The sequence below is a fragment of the Schistocerca gregaria genome, chromosome 10, assembly GCF_023897955.1.
Source record: "Schistocerca gregaria isolate iqSchGreg1 chromosome 10, iqSchGreg1.2, whole genome shotgun sequence".
In the NCBI taxonomy this organism is placed as follows: Eukaryota; Metazoa; Arthropoda; class Insecta; order Orthoptera; family Acrididae; genus Schistocerca; species Schistocerca gregaria.
Window position 1 is genome coordinate 148558024 of NC_064929.1, and position 13558 is coordinate 148571581.

The following is a 13558-nucleotide window of genomic DNA, read 5'->3' on the forward strand; positions in this document are numbered from 1 at the left end:
CAGCAATAATTTTGATCAGAAAATAGGAAATACTTTCTGTTTGTTCTGCAGTAATAAATGCATCACTGGCAAAAGCCATTATTGTTAATTACTAAAATAGATATCAGCAGAAAGAATGACATTATTAAAGGAGATGAAATCAATGATAATGTTATGCTAATAAATATTCGTTTGCTGGTTCATTCAACAATAAGCCAGATTCAGAAAGAAATCACTAATTGCACATATGATGTGGGAATTCTAAGACCTTAGGCTGAGAGCAACATACCTTCCCAAATCACCTTTCTTTCTCCCTGAGGAAGAACCATGGACCTTCTCAAAGCTATTAGTATTTTCTATTTTGAATGTTTCTACCATCAGTAATATGAATTTTGTCTCCTGAGATTACTGGCTAGCCATGCTATCTCCCTGTAATTTTAAGTCATGTAAAAAGAAAGTAAGACTGGGGTTTAACACCAGTTGACAGTGAGTTAGCAGAGATGGAGTACATCCTTGGTTGGGGAAGGAAGCCAGTCACATGCTTGCAGAGGGAACTGGTATCAACATTTGTCTCATTGAGTGGTTTCAGGAAATCACAAACAACAAAATTCTGGATGGCCAGATGGGGACTTCAGTTGCTGTACTAACAGATAAAGCATTGGAGAAAGCAAGAAGCACAACAGTAGGGAGTGAAAGGATAAAGGCAAGTAAGTGTGCAGATGATAAGCAGTGTTGGCTAACTTAGAAGAAGAACTATGATTTATGATTGAGATGATAGTAAAAGTGAGAAAATAGCAGAGAATGAGGATAAATGTAGGACAGACCATGGAACAAGTGCTATCTTGCACAATTTTTGGCTGTTTGGTGAAAGAAAATGGAAGATGTGTGGAGGAAATAAGCAGCAGACTATCGAAGGGTAAACGGGCTTTTGAAAGCGGGGAGAAATTGTTGGCAGCAAAAAGAAACTCCAGTAAATAAAAAAGATACATGTAAGTATTCCATCTGGGGAATAGCATTATAGGACAGCAAATCAGGGACGGACAAAAAGAGGAAAAATTCATACATAGTTTTAAAATGATAATGTGAAGAAAAATGCTAAAAGTAAAATGGACTGATGGAATTAGGAATGAAGACTGACTTGTTTGAATAGTAGAGGGAAGAAATCTAGAGGGTATGGTAAGAATGAGGAAAACATCTCAGCTGAGACATATTGGAAAGAAACTGCTTGCAACAAAGAGTGATTGAATGAAAGATTGCAGGGGGGGATGGGCTGAAGAAGTCTCAGAATGCCAGATGAAATTAAAAATGGACAAAGATAGCATTAAACTGAGGTACAGGTAGAGGACAGATGGCATTGAAGGATGTCCAGCCAATACCTATCTAAGGTGCTACCAAAGAAGAATCCCGATTGATAGTTCAGTATTTCACTACTGTGGCACTCAGCTAGGTCTGATATAAGTTGGGATATGAGGGTGGGGAGAGGGGGTGAGAGAGGAATATTCAGCAAAACACTTTTAACACTGAGGTTAACAACAATTTTGTTACTTTATACATACATAAACAGTCTGTGGGGCATAAAGTACCATAAGAGGTCATGTACAGAAGTGCATACTTGTGAGGTGAGCTGCGAAAAAAGTATTTTCTGCTTATGCTAGCACTGCTTTTCATAACTCACACAATAAATTTTGTAAATTTACTATATAGTTTAAGAAATTCCATTTATTATATATATGGCAACAAGCATTGGGTGGCAGAAGCAGATAACTGCATACTGTTCTCAAGTATCTCAGAGCAATATTTTATACATCTGTGTAACTCTAACAACACATCAAAGTAAAGGATCAGCAACTATATTTTATTACTTATTTAGTTTCTTGTTGCAGTTGCATACATATTCCTTATTAGTGACTGGTTTTGAATGAGTCCAATCATTTTCAAACCATTTTAATATTCTAACTCAATTTACAACATGTTTTATGAGATTTTGAATGATTTACAAGCTTTTTAATTACAATTGTAAAGTTTGCAGTTGCAGTGGAGTTGTGGATGCTGTCAGTGTAACAGTGTTACGAACACAGTTTTAAATTTTAACAAAATGTGCAATGTTACAACCACTTTTTATGAAGAATGGGAAAATTTTAAATATTTTATAAAACAGAAGAGATTGAGAGGCACACACTGTCAGTTATTAACTGAAATATGCAGACACACACACACCGGTGCTGTAGCGAGATGACAATGCACACAAACACTTATTGGCGCCTGTCAAGTACATTTGAACACATGTGCTAAGTGGCATGGAAGTCACTTGTGCCAAGAATATCGACTGAAGGAACAGAACAAAACTTGTGCACATTACACTGGAATTATTTTAAAATTACAATAAAAATGCAGGTATGTCACAGCCGTTGTGATGGACTTCTGTGATCTCTAGATATAGAAAGATCTTTTATATATTTTAACTTTTTGTGTTTATATTTTTTTACTAATGTTGTACTTTTTTGTGTAGACACCTGTTAAAGAATGAAAGGACTCATTCGAAACCGAGTATGTATTCAACAGAGACAGGAAAATAAGTAAATGAATAAGTAAACATTTTTATAACAAATATGATCTAAAGGGGACCTGCTCAGGATTCCTTCATACCTCGGCTCTTTTCTGCTATAACACTCATCTTGCTGACAATATGCCCCTTTAATCCCGACAGTCATTAGTATGGTGCCAACCTGACCTGCTCCGCTGACAGTTTTTTACACTCTCTTGATAACTATATTTACTGTGCTTAACATTTATTTTGTGCCACTACGTCCACAAGTACATGGAGCTCGATCTTTCAGTTTGGGTCACTGAGAAACAATCTTTCCCCCCATGACTCAAAAACAACAGACTGTCTACTACAAAAAGTGATAAATCCAATGTAAATCCATAGTACAAGACAGATGACAATCCCTGGAACTGCCAACATCAATCGTGAAGCAGCTCAAAGGAGTGTGTCTGATTTTTTTTTTCTCCAATTGACTGTTAAGTTGAACGTAGGGTGAAGTTTCAGAATGCGCATAATATAGTGCCAGTTGAAATTCATTGTTATTTGCATCTGGTGATTGGGGGCAAAACATTACGAGGTATTACAACAGAAAATGTGTACTTTTGACGACTTTTGTGATACCACTTCTGCCAAACCCATTTTAATATGCAGACACTTAATTATCTCACTTTCTACATAACATTCAACAATTGTATCTGACTTATCTAGGCAACAAGATTTCAAAATTATACATATTCGTTAAATATTTATATCTCCACCCTTTTTTAGGTACATATCGGTACAAAATACTGATAACTGTTTGAAGAATTCACTTATGGTAATGATGTGAATGAAAATATACTAGCTCAGTTTATAAGTAACAACCAGTCATAACATTTTCTGTCAAAGACACATAGTATGAACACACAAGCATTTCAGTATATAACAACTGTAATGCATTTAGATTTGACATGGCCATACACATCAATACTTGCACAAATACATACATAATACTGAGACAGCAAGTCTGAACACACACTATATGACAGTTAGTTACTGCATACACATATATGTGAGCACCAGCTAAATGTATATTGAGTTTTAACTTGGAGGCAATTTCAAAGTCCTACAAATACAATGGCTCAGATGGACACATTACATTATAAGTGGAACATCGACGTGTAATTTATTCTAGACATAACTTCTAAAGTACTCTATACGCTGACGCAGTGAGGCACAAAGGAGAATGAAGGTCCATCTCTGATGCGTAACACTCCTGACACTGCATTCTGCGGTATAATGAAATTTCTATCTTAAATATTTTCACTTGTTAGAATGATGCAACCATTTAACTATCTTTGTGGGAAATTAAGAAGATCAAAATGAGAACTAGGCTTATGTATCAATTGTCTCCCTAAAGATAATGGTTAAACCAGCCACAAAGTGGAACTACAACTTATTACTGTGACCTCCATACACACATTTAATTGTGTGTCCAAATGTCAAATTTAAAGATTTCAAATGAACATTTGCGCTGATTATCACAAATGATAAATAGTCAACTAAAAAGAAATACAATATTGTAAAATGAGATTCAAGAAATTTCAGTCACTAATAAAATCACAAAAAAATAATTGATTTTTCTACAGATCACTGCATCTTTGTGATATCGAGAGAGAGAGAGAGAGAGAGAGAGAGAGAGAGAGAGAGAAATATTTCACAAAGCTTGCAAAATTATGTGCCATCCCCCTCCCTACAAGGTTACAATTTAGTGCCGTCATCACTTTATAAGCCTACTGTAAGAGTAATTAATACTTTGACAATTGTTTTGTATTTTTATGATGTACACAGTTATTCTGCTCTGTACATCATTTATTCAAAATGTAGCTAACTCATATTATGCCTTCAAGCCTGAGAAGAAAATTCATGAATGTTCCAAAGTCAAGTTAGATAATTCATAATAGAATGCCTCACCGCACAGCGCAAAATGGTTTAATGTTTCAGCTTACTTCTCCCGGCAGAATTATACTTCTGTGTTTGAAAGAATCTGGGAAGCTAACATATTACCCAATTAGGCCAACATAACTTTTTCAAAAAATTAAATTGACAACACATTCTATAAAAATATGAATAAAAACTGCAGATGTCTTTTTTATAGCAGATGTGAAGCAGTCGGTCAATGTGACAAACACTGAATTGAGAATATTAAAGCCTTGTAGCCTGCCATCTATATAGAGGATGATACCAACTGAGGGGGTCAATGGAAGAAAATGCTAAGCCTTGCTATCCTTCAGTTTAGTAAGGATTAATCTGATCGCACTATTTCTCATGTTACAAAAGCACCACATTTCGGTAATTAGCTTATCCCTATGTACAGCTAGAAAAAGCTGTCTACTACACAATTAGTTTTGCCTTATTGCATTTAAGTTTTCATTTCTGAATTTAAGCACACACTTAACAGTAGCTTGAAACACTTTCAAGATTGGCACTTTCTTCCAACAACCCCCAGAATCAGCCGCCTGCAGGCTCGAAAGACTGCTCTAGCGCCACAGGAGAGAACCACCATTACTACAAACATTCAGTGAACCACAGCTAAAACAATTGCAACACAACCAACCAAAGAACCATGAATTAATTACATTCATAACTGCAAAGGATTGTACGTAATGGTGCCCAAATCTGGAGTAAACAACCTCAAAGACACAAAATACTTAATAATAATTTAAACATGATTCTAAATCGAGATTCTTGCAATGAAATGTCTCACACCAGTACCAACAATTTGTTATTTATCACTAAATGTTTACAGTACAAACTTATGATCTGTAATAGCGCCAATCTCCTGGATTCACATTTGAGACCCATGCTTCCTCTTCCATTACCAGAAGTTACTGCTACTGTACCATCCTAATTGGAAGACTAATTGTTTCTTCTCCAACTGTTTCCAACATTATTCATTTGTGCTAACATATGATGACAAATTTACAAATGACTGTATTTTCACCATAATATTAAAATTACTGAAAAAATTCAAAAAGTCAAATACAAAAGTAACAACATAAATCAATGGCTTTAAGACAGAAAATAACAAACTTTAACGTAGTTAAATATATATTTTAAGCCTGATATTCTGTCTTGAGATTGGATTACTGCGTTGGTGTATGTTTGGTCATCCCCCCACCAAGTGAAGGTACAATTCCTGGAAATGAATTAAGAAAGAAAGATTAAAATTGTGCTGCACACTATACCCACACTGCTTACGACAACGTACAGAGCGTCATGTAATTTTTTTTAATTACATTTAAGCACCAAAGAAACTGGTATAGGCATGCATATTCAAATACAGAGATATGTAAACAGGCAGAATATGGCACTGCGGTTGGCAACACCTATATAAGACAATAAGTGTTTGTCACAATTGTTAGATCAGTTACTGCTGCTACAATGGACGGTTATCAAGATTTAAGTGTGTTAGAACATGGTGTTTATAGTTGGCACACAGGCAATGGGACACCGTATCTCCGAGGTAGCAACAAAGTGGAGATTTTCCCATACGACCATTTCACGAGTGTACCGTGAGTAGCAGGAATCCAGTAAAACATCAAATCTCTGACATCGCTGTGGCCATAAAAAGATCCTGCAAAAATGGGACCAATGCTAACCGAAGAGAATTGTTCAACGTAACAGAAGTGAAACCCTTCCGCAAATTGCTGCAGATTGCAATGCTGGGCCATCAATAACAGTCAGTGTGTGAACCATTCGACGAAACGTCATCGATATGGGCTTGCAGAGCTTTAGGCCCACTCATGTACCCTTGATGACTACACGACACAAAGCTTTACACTTCGTCTGGGTCAGTCAGCATCAACATTGGACTGTTGATGACTGGAAACATGTTGTTTGGTTGGACGAGTCTTGTTTCATATTGTATCACGCAGATGGGTGTGTAAGGGTATGGAGACAACCTCATGAATCCATGGACCCTACATGTTAGCATGGGACTCATCAAGCTGGTGGAGGCTCTGTAATGGTGTGGGACGTGTGCAGTTGGAGTGCTGTGGGACCACTGATATGTCTAGGTACGACTATGACAGGTGACACATACACAAGTATCCTGCCTGATCACCAGCATCCATTCACGTCCACTGTGCATTCCGATGGACTTAGGCAATTCCAGCAGGACAATGCGACACCCTACAAGTTCAGAATTGCTACAGAGTGGCTCCAGGAATACACTTCTGAGTTTAAACACTTCTGCTGGCAGCCAAAGTCTCCAGAAATGAACATTATTGAGTATATCTGTGTGCCTTGCAACGTGCTGTTCAGAAGAGATTTCCACCCCCTTGTACTGTTAGGGATTTATGAACAGCCCTACAGGATTCATTGTGTCAATTTCCTCCAGCAGTACTTCAGACATTAGTTGAGTGATGCAACATCATGTTGCGGCACTTCTGCGTGCTCACCAGGGCCCTATACGATATTAGCAGGTGTATCAGTTTCTTTGGTTCTTGAGTGTAATTAACGTAAATTAAGTCCAGGTGGGTAGTGAGAACCAAGAACATGTTTTAACATTAGTTCCCACCTGGCGAGTTCTGAGGAACTGGTATCTGGGTGAAGAATCCAGATGGTGTGTCTGATGAAACAAGCACCAAGGTTACAACTTTCATGTTGTAGTGCATATTCTGCAACAAGATATTGTGTGTTGCCAGTGTACATCCCCTGCATATGCCTGTTAATCTTAACTCATAACTTGTTGGTAGTCATACCAGTGTAGGTGCTACACGATATTAGGCAGATGTACAAATTTCTTTGGCTCTTCAGTGTGTAAGAGGTGTTTTACAATTCCTATTAACGACTTCTAGGGGTCGTAGAGGGGACTGAGTAGATGAAGTTTTGATAAGCAACACACCCAGAAATGTACCATTCCTAAAACAAGTTAATTGTGGGTCCTCAACTTACAGTATTTGTCAGAAGCTGTCCCATCTCACACTGCACACTGCTCCAGGCAGCATCCTGGAGATCTGTTGTGGGCTACAAGTGTGTCCAGATGACACTTTTGCGGACGGCTTAAGCTGCGGTAGCACAGAAATATGGCTGAATGCTAATAATTATTACTGTGAAAACATAACCACCTCACATTCGTAATGGGTAATATTAAAAACAGAGAAATGGCATAACTGACAAAAAATGATGCTGCCTGGTCATTGGCTTTCAAGTAGCGTTTACAACCATTACACACTTACCATTTTTGAGGCCTATATCCACTGCTTGTGGAAGTCATTAAAAGCTAGAACAATTCGTGCCACTAGCTCTTGGTCTTCTCACACAGCCAGCTTAACAACAACAAACAGGTAGTCATAATTAGAGTGCAGCTATTCATAGAGATCCAATGTGGACTGCAATTATTGTATAGTAACAAAACTCAACAGCTCTTCTAATGCATTAATCTGGAACCAATTTACACTCGAAAATAGATTAGTTCCAATTTTGGCCACCAGGTGCAAATCTTGCACTGTACACTGTATGACCGCATGACATCCATGCTGTCACTTGATAAGCCATAACATAAGTGAACAGATGGCTATCAAGAAGAGTGACCACAATCTGTTAGTGGAACTGTTTTATGTGAGTGGGAGCAATTACAGTGCTGAGCAATTACAGTGCTGCATTGTTAGAGTATTGCTGACTGAAAAGTCGACCAGAGGCCCGACATCGTTAAATGTTTTAAAGATGATGATAATGAAATTTGAAAACACAGGTGACCTTGGTGTGACACTTAGGAGAGAAAGGTGTCGTGTCCCAGTGGAAGTTATTGATGGGGGTTGCTGTTGCAGTAACTGATCATGCAGCACATACCCCGAGTAGTGCTTGTGCTTGTGGAGTGATACAAGAATTTTCCATCGCATGGTCAATAGTATGGTAAGCTTTATGGTCTATTTTACACTGGCACCTGTACAAGATCCAGATGGTGCAGCAACTGAAACCTCCTGATCTACAGTAATGTTCTGCATTGCTTTTCAGTTTCTGGCATAGATTGAAGTTAGCGACACGTGGCTGGGCAATATTCTACGGATTGATGAGGCACATTTTACACTACAGGGAGCAGTGAGTACATAGAACTGCCAGACGTGGGGTACTGTTAAGCTGTGTGTTGTGCAAGAAGAGCCACTGCACTCGCCATGTGTGACTGACTGGTGTGGGTTCACAAACACTTGTATTCTCAGTCTGCTCTTCTTTGAAGAGAAGAGATCCAGAGAGTCCGTCACATGTACTGTGACGTCGGCACATTATCAAAACCTCTTTGTACAGCATGTGATTCCTGCTTTGGAAGAACACAACTGTGTTGAAACCACTGCTTGCATGCAAGATGGAACACCATCTCCTGTCACCTAGCCCAGCGAAAGGTCTGCTTAATGCTATCTTCCATGAACATGTTATCTCCACAGGTTTTCCAGATATATAGCCTGCAAGATCACTTGATCTGAACCAATGTGACTTTTCATTCTAGGTTTGTTTAAAAGAACGCATTTACCAGGGGGACAGTCGGTTTCTACGTGATCTCAAGGCCAGTACAGGGTGTGATTCAAAAGTTTCAAGACTTAACTCAGACTCAGAAATTTATTGGACATTTAAGGACAGCAGACTAAAATTCTTCAAAATATGATCCTTCAGCATCAACACAGCTCTGCCAGCGCATCTGGACTCTCATCGAAGCCTGCTGGACGGAGTCGAATTGCTTCCCTTTTAGACCTGTCTTGAGTCGGGGTGAGAGGAAAAAGTCACTTGGAGCCTAGTCGGGGCTGTAGGGTGGCTGCGGCAGTGTTGTCACGTTGCACTTGACCCAAACTTTGGTGGCGGCGTGCGACATGTGAGTGGGCGCCTTCTCATGATGGAGAATTCAATCGCCCTTGATTGCTGGGCGGACACAGCAAACTCGATCCCTGAAGCGACAGAGGACTCCTGTGTAAAAGTCACCTGCGACAGTCGAGGTCAATGACACGCACTCACGCTGCAAGCAATGTGCAGTCTCCAGCGTTCCGGAGGCAAATGCCGCAGCATCAATTTGTTCCCTGAGACTCCCCACTACTTCCCCCACTTGGCGGAACCGGTCCGCGCATGCTCCACTACTCAGAAATGAATCAGTTTTGAAACTTCTAAACACACCTTGTATATCGGAACACGTTGTGTCTGTTGTGAGCAACCACTGATAATGTGATTTTACAGATGCAGCATCTCAATGACATCTCCGGTGCTCATTCTGAATGAACTGCAAATGCGATGCTTCATAATAAAATCAATATTAGGTCTTTTTCATTTGTTTGACCTTTTCTGCCCACATCCCATTCCTAATCCATTACACATGGAAACATCTCTATAAGCCTTTCTTGCATCCAGAGTGACAGATCTGCAGCTGGTGACCAAAATTGGAACTAATTTTTCCCAGCAGTAATCAGTTCTGTATTAATGCGTTAGCATAGTTATTGAGTTTTGCTGTGATATGACAATTGCAGCCACCACTGGACCACTGTGAGTAGCTGCACTTTGATTATCTACTGTGAGTAGCTGCCCTTTGATTATAACCACCCATTATATTGTGTTTTATGTTGTTCACAGTTACATTATGAAAAAGTTGTGAACTTTTTGCCATATTATTTCATTAAAATTGAGGTAACTTTTACCTGCATGGAGACATTATCAAGTATGGCATAAAGCATGCAGCTTTTTCCAAAATATGTAGCAAATTTCAAGGTGATCGTTAGGCTGGAGCCCATAGTGAGGTGACAAAAGTCAAGGGATAGTAATATACAAATATACAGCTGAAGGTAGCATCATGTACACAAGATATAAGGGTTGCCCAGAAAGTAATGCACTGCATTTTTTTTTCCTCAGCCGAAAACAATGGCGCGAATGCAAAATGTTACATATGTATTATTTGAAGTCTCTTGAGTGAGTGCGGCAAGTTTCCATCACTTCCGATAGATAACGTTGCTGCAGGACAGTTTCAAAATGGCATCTGTTAGTGATGTATGTTACAAGCAATGTGCCATCATTGAATTTCTCACTGCAGAGAAATAAATTGTGGCGAATATTCACAAATGCTTCTGCAAAGTCTATAGAGCATCTGTTGTCGACAGGAGGACAGATGCATTACAACTTGGAAGTTGGCGCTGCATCTGGAGGTGATTCACACAATGAAACACTGGCTCTGTCATCAGGAGAGGGATTGGTATTGAAAGGGCATACATGCCCTTGTTTAATGCTGTAGGAAGATCACTGAAATGGATGGAGATTATGTGGAAAAATAGGATGTGTAGATAAAATACCATTCTTTTGTGCGCGTAATTCTCATTATGTTCAATAAAGAATTGTTGAAGAAAACAATGCGGCGCATTACTTTCTGGAGAACCCTCGTATAAAAGGACAGTGCACTGGGGAGCTGTCATCTGCACTCGGGTAATTCATGTGAAAAGGTTTCTAATGTGATTTTAGTTGCATGACGGGAATTAACAGACTCTGAATACAGAATGGCAGTTGGAGATAGAAGTATGGGAATTCAATAGGGAAATCTGTACCTTCCCTAAGAATAGTGTCCATCATGCCACAAAATTCTCTGTGCAGCACAAAATCTATTTCACTGGTGAATCATTATTTTTTACGAGTGAAATCTGAGAGCAGCACGTAAGATGCGATGCAGCAATTGATACGACATACCCAGTGATACAGCCTGTTGCCTAGTGGATTGTTTGGGAATAGCAAGACCTGCCTTTCTCACTCTGTCTACACTTCCTGGAGTTAAATCAGAATGGATCATCTAGAAGGTGGTTTCCTTTTCAGCACAGATCCTGTATTTTTAAATGCTGCAACCCAGTGTTTGGATCTGGGACTGCATCTTGACGTTCGACATTGAACTTTCGATGGAAAAGGCATTGAACGGTGACCACAGAGTCACTGTTTCTAAAGAACTGCTCAAACATGAACACAAGATGCTCTATGCTCTATGCTCCATAGCGACTAAAACTGTAGTGCCTGAGCTGTCTGCCACAGTTGCTCAAGCTCAATACTCCCACTTGTTGTCACTCCACCCTGTGCATTCTCAGACATTTCATCCTTGTATTAAGGCATCTGTATGGTACTAGTAGGCTTCTCTTGGGCAGAACACACCCTAACCAAGTTAAAAAAAGGTAGCTAGCCAGTAGCTGGTACTGACGGTTATTCAGTTACCTCCAAGATGAGCACTGTAACTGTTAACATTTTGACTGCTACAAGGTCACTGGGAGATACAGCAGATCCTCACACATGATTCCATGCACCTGCATGTGGCCACATTGCCACGACAGCTCACAAAAATATACAAAAATTTAGAAATCGCATAAATAAAATAAAGTTTTTTCCTCAATCCTTGTTTGTGCCTGTTACAGGTCAAAAGCTTGAAATAAAAAAATAAATAAAAGACGCCTCTCTAGGACACCTGCAGGTACATAACATCTCAGTGACACATGTGAACTCGGTGAGTCATGACGATGCCAAATGCTGTGGGTTAGTTACCTCACAGCAAGAATCAGAAATAAAAAACAATTTGTAAACAACAGACAAAAAGAAAAGAAATGATCAGGCATACAGTATACAATTTATTGAATAAGTGATTAGAATAGAGGATGCAGGCACATGGTAATCAGTGCATCTTGGAATAAAAAGTTGTGTGGACCCATTTGTTCCAGGTTTCACAGAATGTGACTGCCTTCTTCACCTGTTCCAAAGCTTCAGACCTTTGATGAGTTTTGAAATTTGCAAGTAATTCTCCTGGCACTTCTTTCACACTTTTCTATTCATCTTATCTTATACTTGTGTAACTATAAGGCAGTAGCCTTTGGTATTTCCTGATGTCAGACAGCAAAGTTGTGGTAATATTTTTCAGCTCCTTGAGAACATCGAACGAGATGCCTATGCCCCCATCAACTCGATCAAGAAATACAGGAAAATACAGCATGGACATGGAGAACTGTAAGTAGCCACAACAGCAAGGTGGGGATAAACCAATAATACATCACCAACTGATATCACATGTACAGGCTGCATTCATCCACAGTACACATTTCATTGCTGAGCTGTACATGACTGGAATTGCATTAGAAAAACAGAATCTGAAGATACAGTGTACTAAACCATTTAGAGCATAGGGCCACTGGCTGGCACAACAAGTGACTTGTGACAGTCTGCCGCTGCCAGCCTAGTGATAGCCTACGTGTTAAATGTTCTGAGAAAAAGGAATCCACAACTCGTCAAACATCCAAAAGTACACCGTTAATTGACTGGACAGAGAAAACGGGATTGTGCCACTCACCGAGGCCAGTGATCAGCAGGAGCAGCCCCCACCCCCACCGCCCCCTGAGGCCACGCCGGCTCCGCCCCCGGGGCCACTCGGGTCTCCTTCCTGGCGGGGGCGGCCCCTCCGGCCTGGCAGCATCGCGCGGTCCACGGCCGTCTCCATGCGTCGCATCACGCGTTCCACCAGCAGCTCGACCGCCCGCGCCACATTGTGGCCCGTCGCTGCACTCGTCTCCAGGTAGTCCAGCCTGTGGGCAAGTGCGATTTGGACTGAACACCTGTGGCAGTGGGCCACCGTGAACTATTTATTTATTTGCTGCACAAACTTCACAGCGCACTATCTAGATACTGTGATGGGCACTAGGTCATTTAATTATGCAGCTCACAATCAAAATCACAATAATATATATAATTGTCACATACACAGTTCCCATAATTATAGTTCATTTCAAAATGTTCTAGAAAGAGAACAACTACTCAGAATGATGTCAGATTTGAACAGCATACTATTGATGCAGGGGTAAATATCATGGAACAAAGAAAACATTTAACAAAATCTGACCAATAGATGGTGCAGTAATCATCAGAATACGCACATCAGCAGACGCGCAGCACGGGTTCCTCTTTTTTCGTCTGAGATGCTCAACATGACTGTCTCAATGAAGAATCACGTGCTGTGGGTAAAGCTCTTTAACAAGAACGGTAATTGTGCGCCAGTATCCCTGCAGA

The 13558-nt window shown here is 39.9% G+C and overlaps 1 protein-coding gene across 1 annotated transcript in view; it reads right to left on the reverse strand.

Moving 5' to 3' along the window:
• Positions 1 to 1505: 1505 nt before the first annotated feature.
• LOC126293383 (ras-related protein Rab-27A-like) overlaps positions 1506 to 13558 on the reverse strand; it is a 90009-nt gene continuing 77956 nt past the window's right edge. Inside the window, exons 6-7 of the mRNA XM_049986590.1 lie at positions 12846 to 13077; positions 1506 to 5702 (exon numbers count right to left, since the gene is read on the reverse strand). Coding sequence (XP_049842547.1) covers positions 12858 to 13077 — 220 coding nt within the window. The 3' untranslated portion in view covers positions 1506 to 5702; positions 12846 to 12857. The remainder of the gene's footprint in view (positions 5703 to 12845; positions 13078 to 13558) is intronic.